General features: G+C 35.9%; 1 protein-coding gene across 1 annotated transcript in view; it reads left to right on the top strand.

Annotated features, from left to right (window-relative positions):
• Nucleotides 1–8,646: 8,646 nt before the first annotated feature.
• Smp_099800 (hypothetical protein) overlaps nt 8,647–20,416 on the top strand; it is a gene marked incomplete at both ends in the record, with an annotated part of 41,462 nt that continues 29,692 nt past the window's right edge. Inside the window, 8 exons of the mRNA XM_018798863.1 lie at nt 8,647–8,687; nt 8,797–8,981; nt 10,130–10,373; nt 11,679–11,885; nt 13,735–13,845; nt 14,538–14,658; nt 15,683–15,950; nt 19,643–20,039. Of these exons, the coding sequence (XP_018650710.1) occupies nt 8,647–8,687; nt 8,797–8,981; nt 10,130–10,373; nt 11,679–11,885; nt 13,735–13,845; nt 14,538–14,658; nt 15,683–15,950; nt 19,643–20,039 (1,574 nt within the window). The remainder of the gene's footprint in view (nt 8,688–8,796; nt 8,982–10,129; nt 10,374–11,678; nt 11,886–13,734; nt 13,846–14,537; nt 14,659–15,682; nt 15,951–19,642; nt 20,040–20,416) is intronic.

Below are 20,416 nucleotides of genomic sequence, written 5' to 3'. Positions count from 1 at the left end.
GGACACACGTCGTTGCCTTTTCGTCGTTTCTGCCTACGCTCCCACTGACAGCAGCCATGATGAAGTAAAAGATGACTTTTACAGAAAACTCTCTGAGCTTCTTCAGAAAGCTAAGCGCTCAGACATAGTAGTCGTAGCGGGTGACTTTAATGCCCAGGTAGGCAGCTTAAATCAAACAGAAAGACATTTAGGTGAGTGTTTTAGTATTCCGGCTCAACGAACCGATAATGGGGATCGTCTGTTGCAACTATGCTCAGACAATCGTTTATTTTTAGCAAGCACTAATTTTAAACATAAGGAGAGACATCGTCTAACATGGCGACCACCTGCACCAAACCAATGATGGACTCAAATAGACCATATTGTCATCAGTCATCGTTGGAGAGGCTCAATAGAAGATTGTCGCTCTATTGGAATACTTGTTTAGACTCTGATCACGCTTTAATACGAGCGCGCATTTGTCTGCGCCTCAATGGACGCAGGAAAAGTACACTAAGAAGACCCATTAGGATTGAACTGGAGGACGAGAAAGCCAAATGCGAATTCCAGAAGCAACTGAGTTCACATCTAGGCAGTTATGTAAACGAGACTGACCCAGATGCTGCTTGGAAAGACACACGAACAGCTGTGGAAACAGCAGTAACATCTATTAGTCACTTAAACCATAGGGCTCCAAAAAACCAGTGGATTTCCTCTAAGTCTATTTCACTGATGGATTCGCGTAAACTCATCCCATCAGGCTCTGAACATGACGAAGAGCGTAAACAAATTAGATCTAGGTTAACTAAAAGCCTAAGGAACGATCGTGAGCAGTGGTGGGCAACGAAAGCAAAAGAGATGGAAAAGGCAGCGGCTGTAGGCAACACCAGGCAACTATTCAGACTAATAAAAGAAACCGGAATTAAGAAGTCAAGTGTAAGTGAGACAATCTCGGAAAAAGACGGAACCCTTATCTGCTCTCAACCTAAACGTTTAGAACGATGGGCGGAACACTTTAAGGAGCAGTTTAGCTGGCCTTCAGCTACTGCACAACTACCCACTATTCTTAGAAAACCTGAATGGAACATTGAAGTAGGCCCCCCGACCATACTTGAAGTTCAAAAGGCTATAGGTAATCTGAAACGAGGAAGAGCAGCTGGTCCTGATGGATTGGCTCCAGAGGTTTTTAAATACGGTGGTCCAATTTTAGCGATTAGGTTGACTAATATTCTGGCTAAAATCTGGGAGACGGATGTAATCCCATCCGACTGGTCACAATCACTGATTGTCCCAATATATAAAAAGGGGTCAAAATCATCCTGCGATAACCATAGAGGGATTAGTCTGACTAACATAGCATCTAAAATACTAGCCTCAATAATTATCGGGCGCCTAACTAAGACTCGTGAACTGCAAACACGAGAAAATCAGGCTGGCTTCAGACCTGGTCGTGGCTGTATCGACCACATATTCACCATTCGTCAAGTTTTAGAGCACAGATATGCTTATCGGCGTCCGACAATGATAGTTTTTCTTGACTTGAAAGCAGCATTTGACTCTGTAGACCGAGAGGTTCTGTGGCAGTGCCTGTCATTGGGAGGTGTACCTGAGAAGTACATAAACCTTGTGAAGGCTCTTTACTCGAACACTATTAGTCGAGTGAGAGCTTATGGCGAACTGTCATATGATTTTACAACCTCAAGTGGTGTCCGTCAAGGCTGTCCACTATCCCCGTTTTTGTTTGACTTCATTATAGACCTGTTGTTGGAAATAACACTCTCTTCGACTGAATTTACAGGGATTGATCTCCTACCAGGGGGACCACTAAGCGACTTAGAATACGCAGACGACATAGTCCTGTTTGGTGAAGACGCTGGCAAAATGCAGAGTCTTCTGTTGGAACTCAGTAATAATGCCAGGATGTTTGGGATGCGTTTCTCCCCATCCAAGTGTAAATTGTTACTCCAGGACTGGCCTGCGTCAACACCCGAACTAAGGATAGGGAGTGAAGTAGTCGAACGCGTCAACAACTTCACTTATCTTGGAAGTCTGATCAGCTCTAATGGGTTGGTGTCTGACGAAATCTCAGCACGGATTCAAAAAGCTCGTTTGGCTTTTGCCAACTTACGTCACCTATGGCGTAGACGAGATATCCGTCTATCAATTAAGGGACGAGTATACTGCGCATCAGTTCGCTCTGTTCTACTTTACGGCTGTGAAACATGGCCATTAAGAGTAGAAGATACTCGTAGGTTACTAGTATTTGACCACAGATGCCTTAGAAATATTGCTCGCATCTGCTGGGATAACCGGGTAAGTAATAGTGAGGTTAGACGCAGGGTATTAGGGAACGATGGTAAATCAGTTGATGAGGTGATGAATCTTCATCGACTGAGATGGTTGGGCCATGTGTTACGTATGCCTGAACACCGATTACCACGACGCTCTATGTTGACTAGTATTGGGGACGGTTGGAAGAGAGTTAGGGGCGGCCAAACCAAAACATGGCATCAGTGTTTGAAGTCACTAACTTCTAGCCTGAGCCATGTTGGCAGATGCAGACTACCTGGTTGGGGTCCGCGTGACTATCGTAACCAATGGTTGGAGACTCTAGGTGACATGGCTCAGAATCGATCACAATGGCGTAGGTGTATACACTCTTTATCTTCCCTTAAACCTTGAGACTAAAATTGCTTCATATCTCTCATCCTTCCTGTACTATATCCTTATATACAACCTATAATTTATATACTACTACCAACACTAAATTAACTACTATGAATCCGGTGTTCCTCTTGTTGTGCTAACGAGGTATGGCAACTTGGACCGATGCATATATGTGCCTGGTCCTACGTTGTAGCTGACTGACTAAATTTTTACTTCTGAGAATAAATACTTTATGGGTTTTGCTTGGTTGGTTGAAGTGTGATATGGGGACTGGTGAAATCATTTCATACGACAAGGAAATACTGATTATATTCTGAATCACCTGTCCAAAAGCAACCGGTTAAATACTTTAGTCGAAGTTCTTTGTTTCATTTCTGAACAGAGTAAAGGATTAACACTGATACTAATTCTACATCTATGTTGATGTTGTTATCATCTAATCCCTAGATTTCATTGATTTTGACATTGAAGATGATCTTGAAAGTAATGCCTTACTTGTATACTGCTATTCTGGTTTAATGTTTCTTTTTGTAGACCAAATGGTTTGTAATCTCTTTATATTTGACTGAAATGGCTAAACTAGGCGTATAGAAGCATAGTTTTCGTTAATAAAAGGTGTCCTAGTTGTTTAAGGAGTTAAAATTTCAACTATTAAGTCACAGAGTTGTGACCTCACTTGATCTACTTCAATTTGATCAGTCGGTGAGTATAACTCACAAAGTATATGGACCTCTCGTTGATGAGTTTACACTGCCAGTGTTCCATTACAATTTCCTTAACCTTTGTACTGCTATCAACCTTACTTCTACTGCCTCTTGAAATTGTTTTTTAAATATTTTTTTGCCTTCACAGTCATGGGAAAAATATTCCTTATCATTAATACTGGATAGGTTTAGTGCATTTCGCAAAGAGGTTGGTTTTTCAACAACTCAGAATGCTTGATCATATTTTGTCATGTTGAGTCTATTTTCTATGTATTTGATTTAATACTAACCATTTGTTATATATGGAAACGAAGCTATATCATTCTGTGAGTCAGTTTCTTTTAATTTGAGAAAATGTGATGAGTTCATAAAATCAACCTGACTAAGAAATTTTGCATATGATGTAGTTTGAATTCAGTGTTAGAATATGAAGTGAATGAAATATGGTCAGTTATTTCTATTGAATCATCACTAGTTTTGTTTCGTTGGATAAATAAATCAAGCTGACAGTTTTATGATGAATAAAGAAGTTTATGACTGGATTCTCGAACCTGCTCCATCTGTTCTGTCAAAATCATTGTTTTATGTCAATGAATAGTTGAATGTTTATCATAGTATGATACTCAGCTTGTTGAAATATAATAGAACATGGGCTGTGAAACTGGAATAAATAGTGAAAGTTTTCGGAATTAAATGGATATGCGCTTCATTCAAAAAACACTTGGACTTTTTTAGAGGTGGATGGTGGCTAATAGCGGAATCTAGGACGCACTTTTCGTCCTATTTTCGGTTTATCAGATGAATATACTTACATCCCAGAGTTGATATTCACCCCAGGACTCGAACCCAATACCGTTCGCTTCAAATAGGACGAAACACGCATCGTGGATTCTACTGCTAACTGCTATCCATCTGTGTTTAAAAAATGCTTGTGATCTGTAATGACAATATCGAAGCAATCTGAAAAAGACTCATATTTGCCAAAAAGAGACTGACCGATTGCAGTCCTAAACATTAATGGGAAGATTCAAACCATCAATACATATGACTTAGACTGTATTCAAAGTTATTAATGTACAGTGTGTTTACTTTTCGCGTATCGAAGATTATCCATAGATAACTTACATTTCAAGGAAGCCAATCGTGAGATAAGCATTGGTTACATGCTGTTTCTCGGCACGTTCTGTGGTCCCCAAATGCCCTGGTACGGCTGAGAGTGGAGAGAGTCCACTCTCCCTCTCGAAATGCTCTTACATGGCCAGGGACGTCCTACTCACTGCTTTGTCGCCCCAAGGATGTTGTTTACGAAATTGAGAGTACAAAGGGCAAATGTCTGGCGCTTTAACCGGGTTGGTAGACACAGAGAGTCCACCTAGGGGAGTTGGAAAACTCTGATTCCAAACCAATGGTGCACATGGTGTCCAGTATCCTGAGGGAACAAATGGTGTATGAATCAATCGTTGGTCATTGGCTATCGTGGGACTGTATCTCCTTACGATGCTCCATTGCCTTGTGGGTCAGAGCTTTATGTCGAAGGCTCCGGATGTGGTCCCATAGGAAAACCACCTGCTTTGGTCTGAGCACCCAAGCAATATCTCAGCCCTCACACAAATCAAATGAAATTTGTGTGGCGCATATCTATTTGGTGCCTCCTTGTACCAATATTTATATGTCTAAATAAATAAATAATAAATACGTTCTGTACAGAGAGTTATAACTGGTTTTACAAGACCCTGGAAAGAGTGATAACAGTCAAATGGAGGATATCATGAAAAATTCACTGTATATAGTCAACTGTTATTGGAACGTTTGGTAACCGAAATACTACTTCATATCTATTCCATATTTTTTCTTCGATCTCGAACATATGGATGGACGTTGTGTCTGCAGTTTGATAAAGTCATTGTATTTGGAGATTGCCCTGACAGCATTGCAAAATATGTTGTGAATTACCGAGCAAACATTGGTCCCATCAAAGCTATTTGGAATAATCTTAGTGGGAACGATAAATGGTGAGATTGAAATAATATTACTCAAACTTTTTAGTGTGTTTATTTAGTTTCCTTTATGATAAGTAGATTTTAGGGTTAGATGGGTTACAGTAAACAACAGGAACTAATTAACTTTGATTTGAGTTTTCTTCTGTTAATCGGCAATTGAGTAAAATCCTAATTCATTCAAATTGGACATAAATGCGGAGACTTTTTGTAGGGACCTACTTAGTTACTTGCTCCTGTCACCCCTCGCAAAGCATAGGCTGCATGCCAGTATTCTGCAACCCACTCTATCCAGGGCACTCCTTTCTAGTTATTTACAAGTGCTATTGATTATTTTCATGTCTACCCCCAATTCCTGGTGCGATATGTTCTTTGGTTTACCTTTTTTCTTTTCTATTTGGGGATTCTAAGTTTGTGCTTTCATTGTGATACGGTATATTGGTTTCTATAAGTGTGTCCTACACATCTCCAGCTTCCTTTCCTAATTTCCTTCTCAACTGACAGTTGGTTCGTTCTATAAGACAGTAGGTTACTACTGATGGTCTCTGTCAAGTGAATCTGTAATACCTTTCATAGACAGCTGTCTACAAATACTTGAACTTTTTTGATGATGGTTGGTGCAACTCTCCAAGTTTCAGCTCCGTATGGCAAAACAATCTTGATGTTTGTGTTGAAAATTCTGATTTCTTTATTGGCTGACAGTTGTTTTGAATTGCAGATGTTCTTCAGTCGTTGAAATGTTGTCTTTACTTTGCAGATCCATGCCTTCACATCTGCATCAGATCCTTCTTGTTTATCAATGATACTAGCTAGGGGCATAAAACCTTTCATCTCTTCCAGAGACTCTTTACCAAGTGTAATTTGGTTTGTCCTCCGTGAGTTGTGTTTTAGGATCTATCCTTTTTCTCTTGTGAATGCTGAGACATACTGCTTCGGGGGATACTGTTACACTGGCTGTCTTCATCTGAATTTGTTGCTGTGTATGGGGTAGGAGAGCTGGCCATCTGTGGAACTCAAATCGTCTGGCTGCATCCCCTCAAATGTGGAGGTCTTCATAATCCAGTCAACCACCAGAAGAAAGAGAAATTAGGGAAGTTCTCCCTTGTCGGACTCCGGTCCTCACTTGGGATGCATCTGTCAGCTGTTCTCCATGCACAACTTTACAATGTAACCCGTCGTATGAATTGCGAATGGTGTTGACGATTTTCTCAGGTACATCGTAGTGTCGAAGTAGGTTTTGTAAGGTTTTCCCATCCACGCTGTCAAACGCCTTCTCATAGTCAAGGGAGTTGATGTATATTGACGAGTCCCATTCAATTGATTGTTCAATGATGGTTCGTAGTGTGGCGATTTGGTCTGTGCATGATCAATCCTTACGGAATCCGACCTGTTGATCTCGAAGTCGGGCGACTACTGAATCTTTCATCCGGTTGAGCAACATTCTGTTGAAAACTTTTCCTGGTACCAATGATATTGTAATGCCTCTGTAGTTCTCACACTTTCTCAGATCTTTTCTTGGTATCTTGATGGGATATGCTTCTTTCCAGTTCGTCGATGGCACTCTTTTGTCCTCCCAAATTTTTCTGAATAGAACGTAAAGCATGTTTTCGGTTGCTTCTACATCTGACTTTAGTACTTCGGCTGGTATTTTTTCCAGGTCTTGCTGTTTTCCCACTCATGATGGCCACTCTGATTCCTTCGATATTTGGTGAGGTGGCATGTATTTGAAGGTCTGTGTGTGCTACTTCGATGTCCGGTGGGGCTGGTCTGTTTAAGAGTTCTTCAAAGTTCTGTACCCACATGTTCCCCTGTTTTGTGATCGGTTTGCCTTTGTCCTTGACTGGTCTCTCTCGTTTACTATATTTCCCTGCTAGTTTTAGCATATGTTATATATATATATATATATATATATCTTCTAAAAATAATCATAGAATTCATGTCGGTTTGCAAGGATGATCAGTTTGATATAGATAGTAACTTTAAGGGTAAATGATAGATGGATGATATGAGATTGTTTGAAGCATTATAGTTCAAAAATTGTTTAGGTAGTATATTTTTCACATGCATTACAGCCGTGCAAAGTGTCAGTCGGGAACCGTTCATTCTATTTAAGTGGATATCCTGTTGATGGATAAATGGTGTATTTAAGGTAATTTTCAGTGCCATAAAGGAGTCATTATAGCCGCATAGAACTGAAGAAAACGAAACGGAAACATAGAGCTCAGAACAATAACAGCAATAATTTCTATGATAGGTCTATTGATATGCATGTGCCATGTTGGTTTATGACCAACTGTTTGGGTTATATATTACTTGAATGAGTTAAGTGTACCAGGGATGGTACAAGTGTAAAATATCTGCAGTTAGGGAGGTTTAAAGAGTGGGATTAGTAACATTAATGATCAAACATTTAATGTTCCTGTAATCTACTAGTCGAATAGGGTATACCTAAAGGTGTAAGGAAACATTGAGTACTTTCAGAAGATAAGTAAGCATCAGTACAACGAACGAAGGATGGTACTAATTTTATTTCAGAGACAGATTGCAGCCAATTATTCCACAATCTAGCAAATCTAAGTAATTAATATGAAGAGAAGATTAAAATTGGGATCGTTCCACTGAAGGTAATTTGTTACGGTTGGTATAACCAAGAGTTTCTGCATATTGAATTGGATAATTAGATATAAAAGATAGTTGACTAAGTATTCTGAAGAAAAAAAAGCAAATAAAGGTCGATTGCAAGCTTATTGCATCTGCATTTATAGTTTAAGGTACTGTCAGTCCCGAAAATTCGAAGTGTAATTCGCCTACGAACGGAAACCAGACTTAATTTGTCGCTTATCCGAACACCACGATCATTGAGTTGAGATCCACTGCTTAACATTTCTGATTCGAGTTGCCTAACTGAAGTCACTCCATGATGTGAACTGCAAGAGTCCTATACTAATAAAATATTGTATCACAAACTAAGATGTATTAAGTTTATCAATCAGTTAAAGTAGAGGTGTTATGATTGCTAGTATATTTAGTGTTAACTTTTTCAATACACACGCTGGTCATGTATAAATACCTTCTTTTTTTTAACTTAATCTTATTGAGATTGTATTTTAAAAAGCTAGCTCAGCGTAATTTGAACTACAGTGTTTACAAAAAAACACATGACCTACAATCCCTGACAAGAATATTTAGGTCTAACTGGTGAAAATCGAATGCCTAACATTTTAAACACATTCAGGTCTGAACAGTTAGGTCATGGGTTGGAACCCCGATCCAGTTAGTTTAGTTTGAAATCAAAGTTGATGGATGTTGGTCTGTACTTCATTGCTAACATGCGTCAACTGTAATTTTCCATCATACTTATGTAGTTAGTGGTTTTCGAGACACGTGTATGATAAATAATTTTCATCCCTTTAATTCTGGTTCATTATTTATTGATTAATTTTCCAAAGGTGCACTTCATTCCCAATGACGGGATGGATTGAATCAAAAGGATTAGTAGATAGTGTCTTCAAATATTTATCGTTACCGGATGACAAATGTTTAGTAGAACAAATCGATAAAATTGATGAAACTTACCAACTGAATTCCATGTTCGACCTGCCTCTTCAAGTGAACGTATCAAGTGAACAACAAGGTTATAATAAACTTTCTCAAATGAGATCAACTCAGTAAGTTGTGTTCATTTTTATTTCAAGTTTATAGTTGCTTACTGTACCAATAATTAATTGTGTTCATACAAACAATCGTGTTTGTTTAGTTTTTACGTCCATTGGCTTTAATGTTTAAACGATTCTGAACGTGATCTCCATTGATAGATCGCTATTAAAATGTTCGACTATTGAACCAGATGTTTTAAGTGTCAGCTACACTTTATTTTAGCTCTATAAAGTGTTAACTTTCAAAAGTGTTCATGAGCACAAAAATTATAACCTGAATATGAAAACAAGTATTTTAGAGGGGCGATTGAATAGACGGTTAGAAGTTTATAGTTATGTTTTCTATACTACAAAGTTTTCGTTTCTGTTGCGATTTTGAACAAGGGGATCTCGAATCCGGTTTGGGTTAGAAGGTTTGTCACTTCCCGACTGATCACACACAGCGAAAGGATACTTGATGAGGGACCTGAGAAGGAAACTGAAACAAAAGTAGTGGCATTGACAACTCAGGAGTGTGACCATAGAATGCTAGAGTCAACTGTTTTAGACCAGTTATGTTCGGAATTTTTTGAGTAGGTTTTGTTGTCTTGGCTCTGTGAGTTTTAGGCCTTTCCCACCGATAACGGAAATCTATGGAAAGGTGAGTTGTTCTATTTATAGGACCGAACTTTTCCAAACCCCTTTCCCTGTTGTTGGAGGGTAGTATCGATATATATTGTAGTTGTTTGAGGGAAACACCTTACTAACATCATACCTTGCATTCGGTGGTACGACTTTTACCTTGGATTGTTATTTTGATGCTTTTAGTCCTGACACTCTCCGATCAATCTGTTTGCCATGTTAGGATCTAAATGAATGAGTGTGGTTTCACTAGATCGTCATGAGATGCAAACTGCCATCACCCAGAGAGATACTTGAATTATCACAGTGCAGTAATGACATTACTAAAGAGCAAATAATGTAACTCTTTACACCCTAATTATCATCAAAGTTTCAACAGTAAGAATTTAGTTAAGCAGTTGCAATAACTGTAGCACAATGATTGAAATAAAATTTCATATCATATATGATACTTTAATATTTGTTTGTTTGTATAAATTATCTTGTTCTTTGTATTAACTTAGAGACAATTTCTGCCGCGTGTATATATCATCATCTTACATGGACATGCATGCGGAACGTGATCTGATTTACCATACTTTAGTGCCAAATTTGTGTCAAAATGTTGCACAAACATGCAGTACTTGCATTGATCTAGTTGATCTACGTATTGGTGTTCCTGAAACAATTACCTGTAGTCTTATGGCTTTGGAAATGTATTTGAAACAAGCAGCCGCCTCTGATATATTTGTTTTGTTATTGGGTGCCAAGTGAGTATCCCTTATGCATATATATTGCAGTCATTTCCTTACTGCAAATATAATTGTTTATCATAATATGAATATGTATATTCTTAGAAACGTGTATTCTTCCATATAACCTGAATATTCACTGTTCTGAAGGACAAATATTAAACTGCTAGAACAACCGATAACAGTCGTGTTCGTGCATATATGTGATTCCTGTCAATAATTATGTTCATAATGAATTCAAGGTGAATACAGTGAAAGGCTCTTGATAGCTTACTTTTGTTTATGAAGTTGATATATTTCATACAGCGGACGCTGTAGATGCTGGCTCCCTTGACACCTCCCAGACCTTCACATTTTCAATATTTGAGCCTGAAACTGAAATCAGGTGAAAAATATAAGAGAGTGGATTTTGAAAGATTACGAATTTTCCTGAGGTGCTAGAGGTTTCGAGAAAAGGTTCTAGAATTGTCGTTGGATGTAGTGATTGTCCAACCAGGTTCACCAAATATAATGAGATGGTTTCTAGATGTTTATAATACGCTACTCACGAAAATCGATTAGTCAAAGTGGTTTTTACACTTATTTCGGCTTATGTGGAATTTTCTTAAATAAAATACTCAGTGTTTACTGCAGGTGTTAACGAATGACGTCTCGACAATCAACGCGTCGTTGAGGTAATTTTTAAACAAAATTGACTGTATAACAAATGTTGTCTATTAGATTGATCAAACGAAAAGACATTAATCTGTGTATATCATGTAAAATGTCCAGATATTCACTTAAATTGTCTAATCTCTTCTTTTACCTCTGATACTGTTACTAGCTCCACTACTCTGGGATAAGCCCTAACATTTCCATCTGTTTGAGCTGATGGGGTACGTCAACTTGAACTGATGTACATACGTACCAGGTTCCACATTACAATCGACTGACTGAATAGCTTACAAAATATACCGAATAATAATGAACGAGTGGTTTTATATGAAATTGTAAATCGTAATGTATTTGGAAGAAATTGAAAGGTGATGCAAAATCGCGTATGGTAAAGTTTCTTTCAAATGAATGAATATTACCGAAATGAAAATGAATCAAAGTAGATCCTATCTGAAGATGATCAAGAAGTGTAACTCACATTTCAACAAATTCCTGGTCTAAGCAAAAGTCTAATGTTTCCATACAATACATATACTATGAGACAGTCATATGATGCAAGCAGTTGTTAACATATTGACTAAACGATAATGTAGTTGAATTTGTCAGCGTGTTAAGTATCTGTTTACTGAAAAAAATGTTTAGTTTTATTTCGTCTTAATTTTTCGACAGATATGGTTGGGTTCCCGATGAATTATTAGTTAGAGCATTGCCTGATTCACTTTTAGCTGAAGTCAATAAATTTTACAAGCCTGGAATGTCTGTCACAGAAATGGAATATCATATGGTGAAACTAGCTGCCGTAAATAAATTGTCCAGAACAGGTTTCAACATGTTTCCTTCTAGAATGTTTGTATTCATTCGAGATTTTAACACAAGGTTTGTTTCCTTATTTCGAAATGTCTCGTTATCAGTTGTTACTTGTAATACTTTGATGAATCTGTTTTACATTTATAAATGCAGCTTTATAGTTAAATGGTTGTCATCTCAAATTGTGATCAGTCGAGTGAATGTTATGTATTGATGATTACTGTGCTTAAAGTATAGTTTCTTACTTAAATCGACTCATTTAATCTGAATTATTGCGTCTGACTTTTCAGTAGTGGTAGCCTCTAGGCTTGTGATTCCAAGTACCATTTCTTAATGGCAGAAAAGTGATTTTTAAAAATCGTAATTTAAGTTTTTGGTCATAAGATTGGTAAAGTTATTGCCTTTTCCTCTAAATATTTGATTGTTAATTGAGCGTCTCCAGATGCTCTTACTTTCTGTATTGGTTCCCATTTATACTGTAATAACATGAGTTCGAGTTATTGGTTAGGATATAAATGCTTACACGTGGTTAGTGAACTGGATACCTTTAATTGAAAGAAAGATCTCAAAATCATTTTTGACGTTGGCATTGGGTTGAAAATACTCAACATACAACTGTAGTAATCGAAATGAATCATCTTTAGTAATTATTTTGCGGCTAACATCAACATTTTTCACTACGTATTTTTAGCCCCAACATACAATACTTCGAGGTTGTCTATGATAGAATATTTACTACTTTCAAAAACACCATAATTTACTTTAAAATGTAATGTCTTTCAGTGAGGACAACTGTGTTACAGTTGGAGTAATTTAGTGTTCGTCTAAAGGATTTATTGACCATCGTTCCTCCAAGACTGATTAAACTATCAAAGAAAGTCAATTAATCAACTTCCCCAAATAATGCATCATATATTCCTAGGTGAAAAGTATTCCAAAACTTCAACATCATAACCCAATATACTCGGAAGAGTTTTCATTTGTCAGCGACTCTATATTGCTTGCTTGTTACAATCCTATTGGAGAATCTCGATAACAAGAACAAGTCTTACTTACAGAAACTTACTGAGAAACTGAATTAAAATGAAGAAATAAAAACAGATTTGCTTAACAACACTTGATGTAACTACTTCATGTGACAACTCATTGCAAGCTCTGATCATATCACAATTTTTTGAATGATGACTCTTCAATATGATGACGTACTCGTTTATTCTACATATTTCAGCAAAATGCTGTCACGATACCTCTCAGGTAGATTTAAATATCACTACATCTACTTTCAATTTTTAAGAACGTAGCTAAAGTGAAGTATGGATAAATTTGTTTGTCGTAAAACCTGATTAGGAAGTCTTCCATTTGTACTTTTCATGTCAGCCTGTTGACATTCTACTTAGAGTGCAGAAAACTCGTTTGGTACCTTTTGAGTGTACTTGACAAAACTATATTTCGGGTGTAATTCATCATTATTTACGCACTTTTGTAAAAGCTTATCCCACATGAAAATATCTTTCTTGAAATAGAAAACGTTTATTAAGAGAACTGGGTTGTTTTGTTATAGTATGTTTGTCGTAAAACCTGATTAGGAAGTCTTCCATTTGTACTTTTCATGTCAGCCTGTTGACATTCTACTTAGAGTGCAGAAAACTCGTTTGGTACCTTTTGAGTGTACTTGACAAAACTATATATAATACCACTTGGAATATCTAATAAATCTATACTGTCCTTCTTTGTTAACTACGAAATTGTAATCCTTTTCTATCATTTCTTTTAATATACGTAACCTACTTCCTATATTATTCATAATGCATCGAAAAATCAGTTTCGGTTAATCTTGTTAAGATCATTTTAAAAGGCCTATGTCATCAGAATTACTATCGAAATCAAACATAGTATTCTTTTTACCAAACGTTTTTAGTGATATACCGAATGAATATGGACAAATATTTCGTGATCACGATCCAGTCAATCTTCATCACCTCGATGCGTTCAAACAACTCTTACTGAATGATGGAGTTTCTATCCTCAGGTATTCTAGTTTAATTCAGTGTGTTGTTTAATTATTCTTGGCATGGCTCAAAATATATATTTCAACTCTTTTTTTTCAGGCGATCACTTTCTGCTGGAATATACTTTTTTTAGATCATATGATTAGGCTTGTGAAATTAGTGTAGCTCCTGTTGACACCACATTTTCCGCGATGGATAAATTGGTCATAATGCTTTGACTGTCTTTCTAGGCAGGAAAAATCAACCTAAACATCACAGGGGAAGATATTTTTGAATATTCTGTTCTCTGGAGATTCTTGATAGATCCCACTGACTATTTTTATCAGCTTTTGTGAACACTCCATGTAAGCTTAAATCCCTCACATTGACGATAGTCTATAGAAACACATTTTGCATCCTTCATTATTATGAAGAGAATTGTTATCTATGTCACTCTTTAGGGTCTTGATCCACGATGTGACTTTTTTCAGTAACAAAATTTTGAAAGCTTTTTTGAGAACCTGTGTGGTTGTTCACTGAATAGCACACTTGTTCTAGTTCAATTTCATAACTACTTCCAATTAAAATGATATGGAAAATAGTAAAACATGTTACATAGACTATCTCATACTCCAATGATGAAAAATCTGTTTTATATTCCATTTGATAGTTTTTTTATGAAACGTCTTTTGGTTTGGAAAGATTATCATATAAAATCTTGTTATCATTTCAGTTATTCTGCTCAATTCATTGGTGTAATTGATGACCGTCCGATGGTGGGAAATCTAGATAACTTTGCAAGTCAATTTCTATCAACACTAGAATCAACACTCAAGAGATTATATTATAACCCTGTAAGTTTGTTTTTTTGGTACTTACTCGCTAATCATATTTTTCCACTCAATTTATATTTGTCATAAAATACTGTTTTTTGTCTAAAAGTGATTACACGTGGCCATTTTTGTGTTCGTAATTCCATGTAGTTTGATATCAGCAGTTAGTTCTTATCGATCCTACCATTTTTGAATTATGCTGATAATTGTCTTTCATTTATTGGTAAATGAAAATCTGACTTACGCCTGTTACCGCTCTTGGCAGAGCGTAGGCCGCCCACTAGCATTCTCCGTAGAACTCTGTCCTGGTCAATCCTTTACAGTTGTTTCCAGTTGCTATTGATACTTTCGATGTCTGCTTCGAATTCTTGATGCAGTGTGTTCTTTGGTCTTCCTTTTTTCTGTTTCCTTTCAGGATTCCAAGTTAGTGCTTGCCTCATGTATTTTCCGATCAGTCTCTGCCACCTTCTTTTTGGTTTATCTTCCAGCTTATCAATACCCGGAAGATTTTTATTATTCTTTTGGTAACCTCCCATAGTAGGCTTTTGCTGATGGTATCTGATCGACGGACATAGAGTATCTTGCGTAGAAAATTGTTTATAAATACTTGTACCTTTTTGATGATTGTTGTAGTAGCTCTCCAATTTTCAGCTCCGTACTGTAGGACTGTGTTGATGTTCGTATTGAAGATTTCGACTTTGATATTGGTTGACAGTTGTTTTGAGTTCTATATATTCTTCAACTGTAGGAATGGTGTCCTTCCTTTGCCAATCCTCGCCTGTACATCTGTATCAAATCCTCCTTGTTCATCGATGATGCTTCCCAGGTTCGCGAAAGATTCTACAGTTTCCAAAGTTTCTCCTCGTGAAAATATACAACCAAATTATTTCTTGATTTCGCCTTACAAATTGACGGATCTTTAATAATTTTAAAACATTTTGTAAATGTCTTCTATAAATCATTTTAATCACTAACTGACTACTACCTTACTGACTAATGCATATTATTTATAGTTTCATCAATTTCTTGTTGCAAATTTCAATAGGTAAACGACGCTTTTAAACTGCCAATGGTTACGTCATCTGATGATAATGATGAACTGATAAATATTTCAGAATTTTTTGCAACTTATGTAAATCCAATAGCTTGTGATATATCACCACGACATTTGTTAAATATACAACATGCCTTTAAAACAATGACTGGACAATGTGTTCCGATATATTTCACTGGTCAACATATAAAATCTGATGAATCCTCAAGTACAACTTCTAAAAAAAAGAGAATTGAAGATAGAACATCAAATTATCAAAGTTAGTTTAGTTTTAAGAAAATGAAAATATTTTGACAACCTTTGCTATTATATAGTCTATCATATTGTCTAGTTGAATGCTTACTATGTAAAAGTTGCGAACGAATCAGTTACAGGGTATATTTTTTTAGAGGATGTATGTTATGTTTGTAACATATTCATCGCGTTTTTAGGTATCATTAGAAGTCAGAGTGCACTGGACAACTGTTTCACTGTATTATGGGAGTGCTTAATATTGCTCAAGTGTTTTGCATGAAATATGAGAGTTTTAGTTGTAATCAATGTTTTGATCATGGGTGTGCACTGATAAACAGATTAATCTGTGATGAATACAACCTACAAATCAAACCAATCTTTTGTCATAGCTTGAAAGTAACTTTATGCTAAAAGATTGTTCCATAATTTTCTTGATTGAGTGTGATTTATGCCATGGATGTGAGTCATTTAATTCGGTTTATGTTTAGATTCTGGTTTATGAAGATGCATGCATAATAAGTGTGCTAGATAGATGTCTACATGTGGATTGTTCCATGTATTGAAAATGAGAAATTTTCGATACATCACTGGACATCGTTAGGCTTGAATTTTTGACTGATGATAACTGATGATTAGCGTCAACTGAACAGGGAGTCATCATTAGTGTAATTGATAACTTTTAATTAAGCTTCATTGAAGTTAACAGATATATGTGAGGACTGTTTAAAAGAGAAGCATTCCTACCAATGAAGAACATCCGGACCACAAAACTGTCAGCTAACATAAAAGTCAGAATCTTCAATACAAACGTCAAGACAGTTCTACTGTACGGAGATGAAACTTGGGAAACTATAACAACCATCATCAAAATAGTACAAGTAATTGTAAACAGCTGTCTATGAAAAGTACTCCAAATCCATTAGACATAGACCATCAATAATAACCTACTAAAGCAAATAGAAGTTGATTGGAGAATGCTGGTCCGCGGCCAATGCTCCACGAGTGTTAACTTACATAAACTAACTACACTCTAACTTGTATGAAGTATTATTTGAAACTAAGAGCAAATCTTCGTCTTTAATTATTTTAATATTTGCCTCCATGAAGAAAATTAATTTGATTCACGTTTAAACATGTAAGGGTGTGTTTACAATTTGTTGAACAATACTTTTTATGATATAACATTGCTCGCATACGTATAATCTTATCAAGACCATGCATTCATGTTACAAGATACAAGGTACACTTGAACAATTATATATAGAAATGAAAACATATAATCATCTTAATGTTTATTATTATTACAATAGTTGTTGAGTTTTTCTCTTGTTTACTGAGCATTAATGCACAGTAAACATTTTCTCAAGTAAACAAAACTTTCTGCTAATCATCTTTGATCAGTTGTATTTGTTGTTTTGTTTTTAATGCATGTTCAGATGATTAAATTCATAATTATTGTTATGAAGTTTTAAAATGACTGAAGTAGAATTTCTCCCTTCCCTCCGTCTCCCTCTCTCCGGATCAACATGCGAAATAGATAGATGTGAAACTAAATACTTCACTCCCATCTTATTTCTTAAATAAGTGTAACTAATTTTTGGTAGCCCTTATTATTTAGTATTTTTCCTAAAGCCGAATTCGTTGTTTTTAATCGGACGTTTTTAAAACCCAAATTATGTGAAAAACAGGCTGTGACGTTACATTGGAATATGATGTTGAGAAGTTCTGTGACTGAACGCTCGAATCGGTTTCCTAAGCTGTTTTATTAACCACGAGCTAAATCTGCACGACAACATGATGACGATGAGTGAAAAGGCACGAAGTATGAAAAGAACACTTTACTCCAAGGTTGATTAATGGGCTGACGTAAATGTACATTTACGACCATTACTAGCTTTTATGAATCAGGATTTTTTATCCATAAAAAGTATGCATTTGCCAAACGTATATTTGGACATGACCACACATGACCATTTGAAGGGTAATACAAGTTAGTCGATATCTCAATCCTTGAACACATCAAAATTGAAACTTTCTCTACCTCAGCCTATTCATCATTTTATTAGTGTTGCTATACAATCTTTATTTTAACATCAGTAACACTGATTTATTTTCATAGTTCCCACATGATTTCGTTTGTTAGTTTTACATAAGGCATTATATGCTTTTTTTTCAACTATCATTGAATGTGATTTTTAAATCGAAACTACTATTGATCAAAAGCGAATATAATCAGTCATTTGTGTTTCCTGTGTGGTGATTGTTTCTTTCTTTTAACATAAAAAAACATGTGATACTTCTATCAGTCAATTTTAGCTTCTACTCAATGGTATTCGATTAGTGTTTCAGTCGATAGTTACTTAGTTGTCTTTTAACTACCAAGTTGTATATTGAAATCTGACTTTCACTAGTTCAGCCTACTTGACGATTGTATATCGTCACTACTGTCGTCAGATTAAAAATTGCTCTCCAAAACAAAATAAAATAATCTCATACAGGTTCTTCGACTATAGATTATTCTTTTCCGTTTTGGATTGTTTCAGTACTACATATTCCTTTTGTATTGTATGCTCTCTTTTCTGTCTAATAATTTTATTAATTTAGTCAGTCATACATAAGTTGGAACCAGAAGTATATGTCCATCGGTCCAAGTTGTCATATATCACATTATGAAATTACGAAGAGTAGTAGTGCGACGTATGCTGCTTATGTCTGTCAACATAAGTAGTATGTAACACCAATCAGAAGTGGAATGCCTGGCGGCAGAAAGTTGAGAAGATTGGATTGAAGAGAACAGGAATAATATCAGTGGTGTTGTTGGTAGTAAAGGTCTAGGGGATTAAGTAATTTAAAAACAGATAATCCAAAGGAGGACAAAGAGTGCATACTTCCGTTCCATTATGAACCATCCTTAGCCATTTCACCCAATGTCTCCAATTCCACTGATCATGGATATCGCTCTGACCTCAACCAAGTAAATTGGATTTATTGACTTGGTTCAGACCAACAGCCATTCACTTGTTATAGACTGATATTCCATATCTTAGTTTGCTCGTCGCTGTTTTTATAACCTACTTGTACACAAGGAAGCATCTTTCGTATATGTAGGCAGTGGTTAAGCCTACGTGTCATGTCTTGTTGATGAACATCAACTGACATGAAATGATAATAATAATTGTCTTATTCGATAAAATATGTTTAATCATAGCTAAAAAATTCTCAGAGAGAAATGTACAACATCGCAGCACCTAACTTATGGATATACAAAAATCTGCAGAAGAAGTTATAATACTATAATTAACTGCTGTACATATTCATCTGTAAAGGTTTATAAGCATTTGTCTTGCTCATATGAAATCTCTTTTCATCTCAGAATATACTTGATGCATGAATTTTATAGTAATGATATCAAGATCCCCTAAACGACAGAGGAGAAAGAGGAGGCGACAAATATGCAAACCGTTATAGTGGTACTTCTCGAGTTTCTCAGTAATTAGATTCATGATAGTGGGTTGTGAACATTATATGGAATCGTGTAAGTACACTCTAATGTAATTAGATCACTAAAAATATTTTACCGTGGAAATGTTGACTTAAAAGTTTAAGTTCTGTTTAGTGTAATTCTACTTTCTTTGCATATATATATATATATATATATATATATATATATATATATGTTAACTGTGCCTTTTTTATGTGTGGATTTCGGTCTTTAAGACAAAAGTGGAGGGATTTTAGTCATTACTGGAAGTCCTGGAAGTGGAAAAACTGTTCATCTGGCTGCATTAGCAATGTCGTTGGCTAAAAGTGATCATCAGTCTACTTTGATGAGTTCTGAAGATTGTACTCGATCAACAAGTACCACACGGAAATCAATCTCAAACAGTCAATCATTGGCAAAGTATCAAATTTTAATTCATTTTACCAGTGGTATACCAAGTACAGGTTTACCGTCGTGTAAACAATTGTCTAAAGTGCTTGATCATTGGATCAAATGTCTAGCTGCCCAGTTACAGAATTTATTCAGTTCATCAAATATTCTTAAAATGTTTCTTTCGAAAATCAAAGTTAATTTGAATAGCGCAAATACAGCAAATGATCACCATAATCTGAAGTAATTTTTTTCATTTCACTTATTTGACAGAATGATATTAAATTTGTAAATGATTACCTGACTATTGTTACAATCACGTCTACTAGATATAACATAGAGAGGACCATAAAATATGAAAAAGCACTGTATAGATGTTTTAACCTAATTTAAGACCTCTTATCGGCATACATTTACTAACTTAGAACCTAGTATCTATAGGTTACCAATTCATCATTCTTTGAAGTGTTTAAATACAACCAGGAACAATAAGTTGAAGACATTGTTCTACACATACTGACGTCAACTGAGAAATCGTTGAAAAATAGAGAACGTTGGACAGATGTTCCAGTGAGGTTCACGACTCCTCGACAGCTTACATCCATGATACGTTACATTAG

This window comes from Schistosoma mansoni, chromosome 3 (assembly GCF_000237925.1).
Source record: "Schistosoma mansoni strain Puerto Rico chromosome 3, complete genome".
In the NCBI taxonomy this organism is placed as follows: Eukaryota; Metazoa; Platyhelminthes; class Trematoda; order Strigeidida; family Schistosomatidae; genus Schistosoma; species Schistosoma mansoni.
The sequence above is the reverse complement of the archived record's forward strand: the minus strand, read 5'-3'. Positions and strand labels throughout refer to the sequence as shown.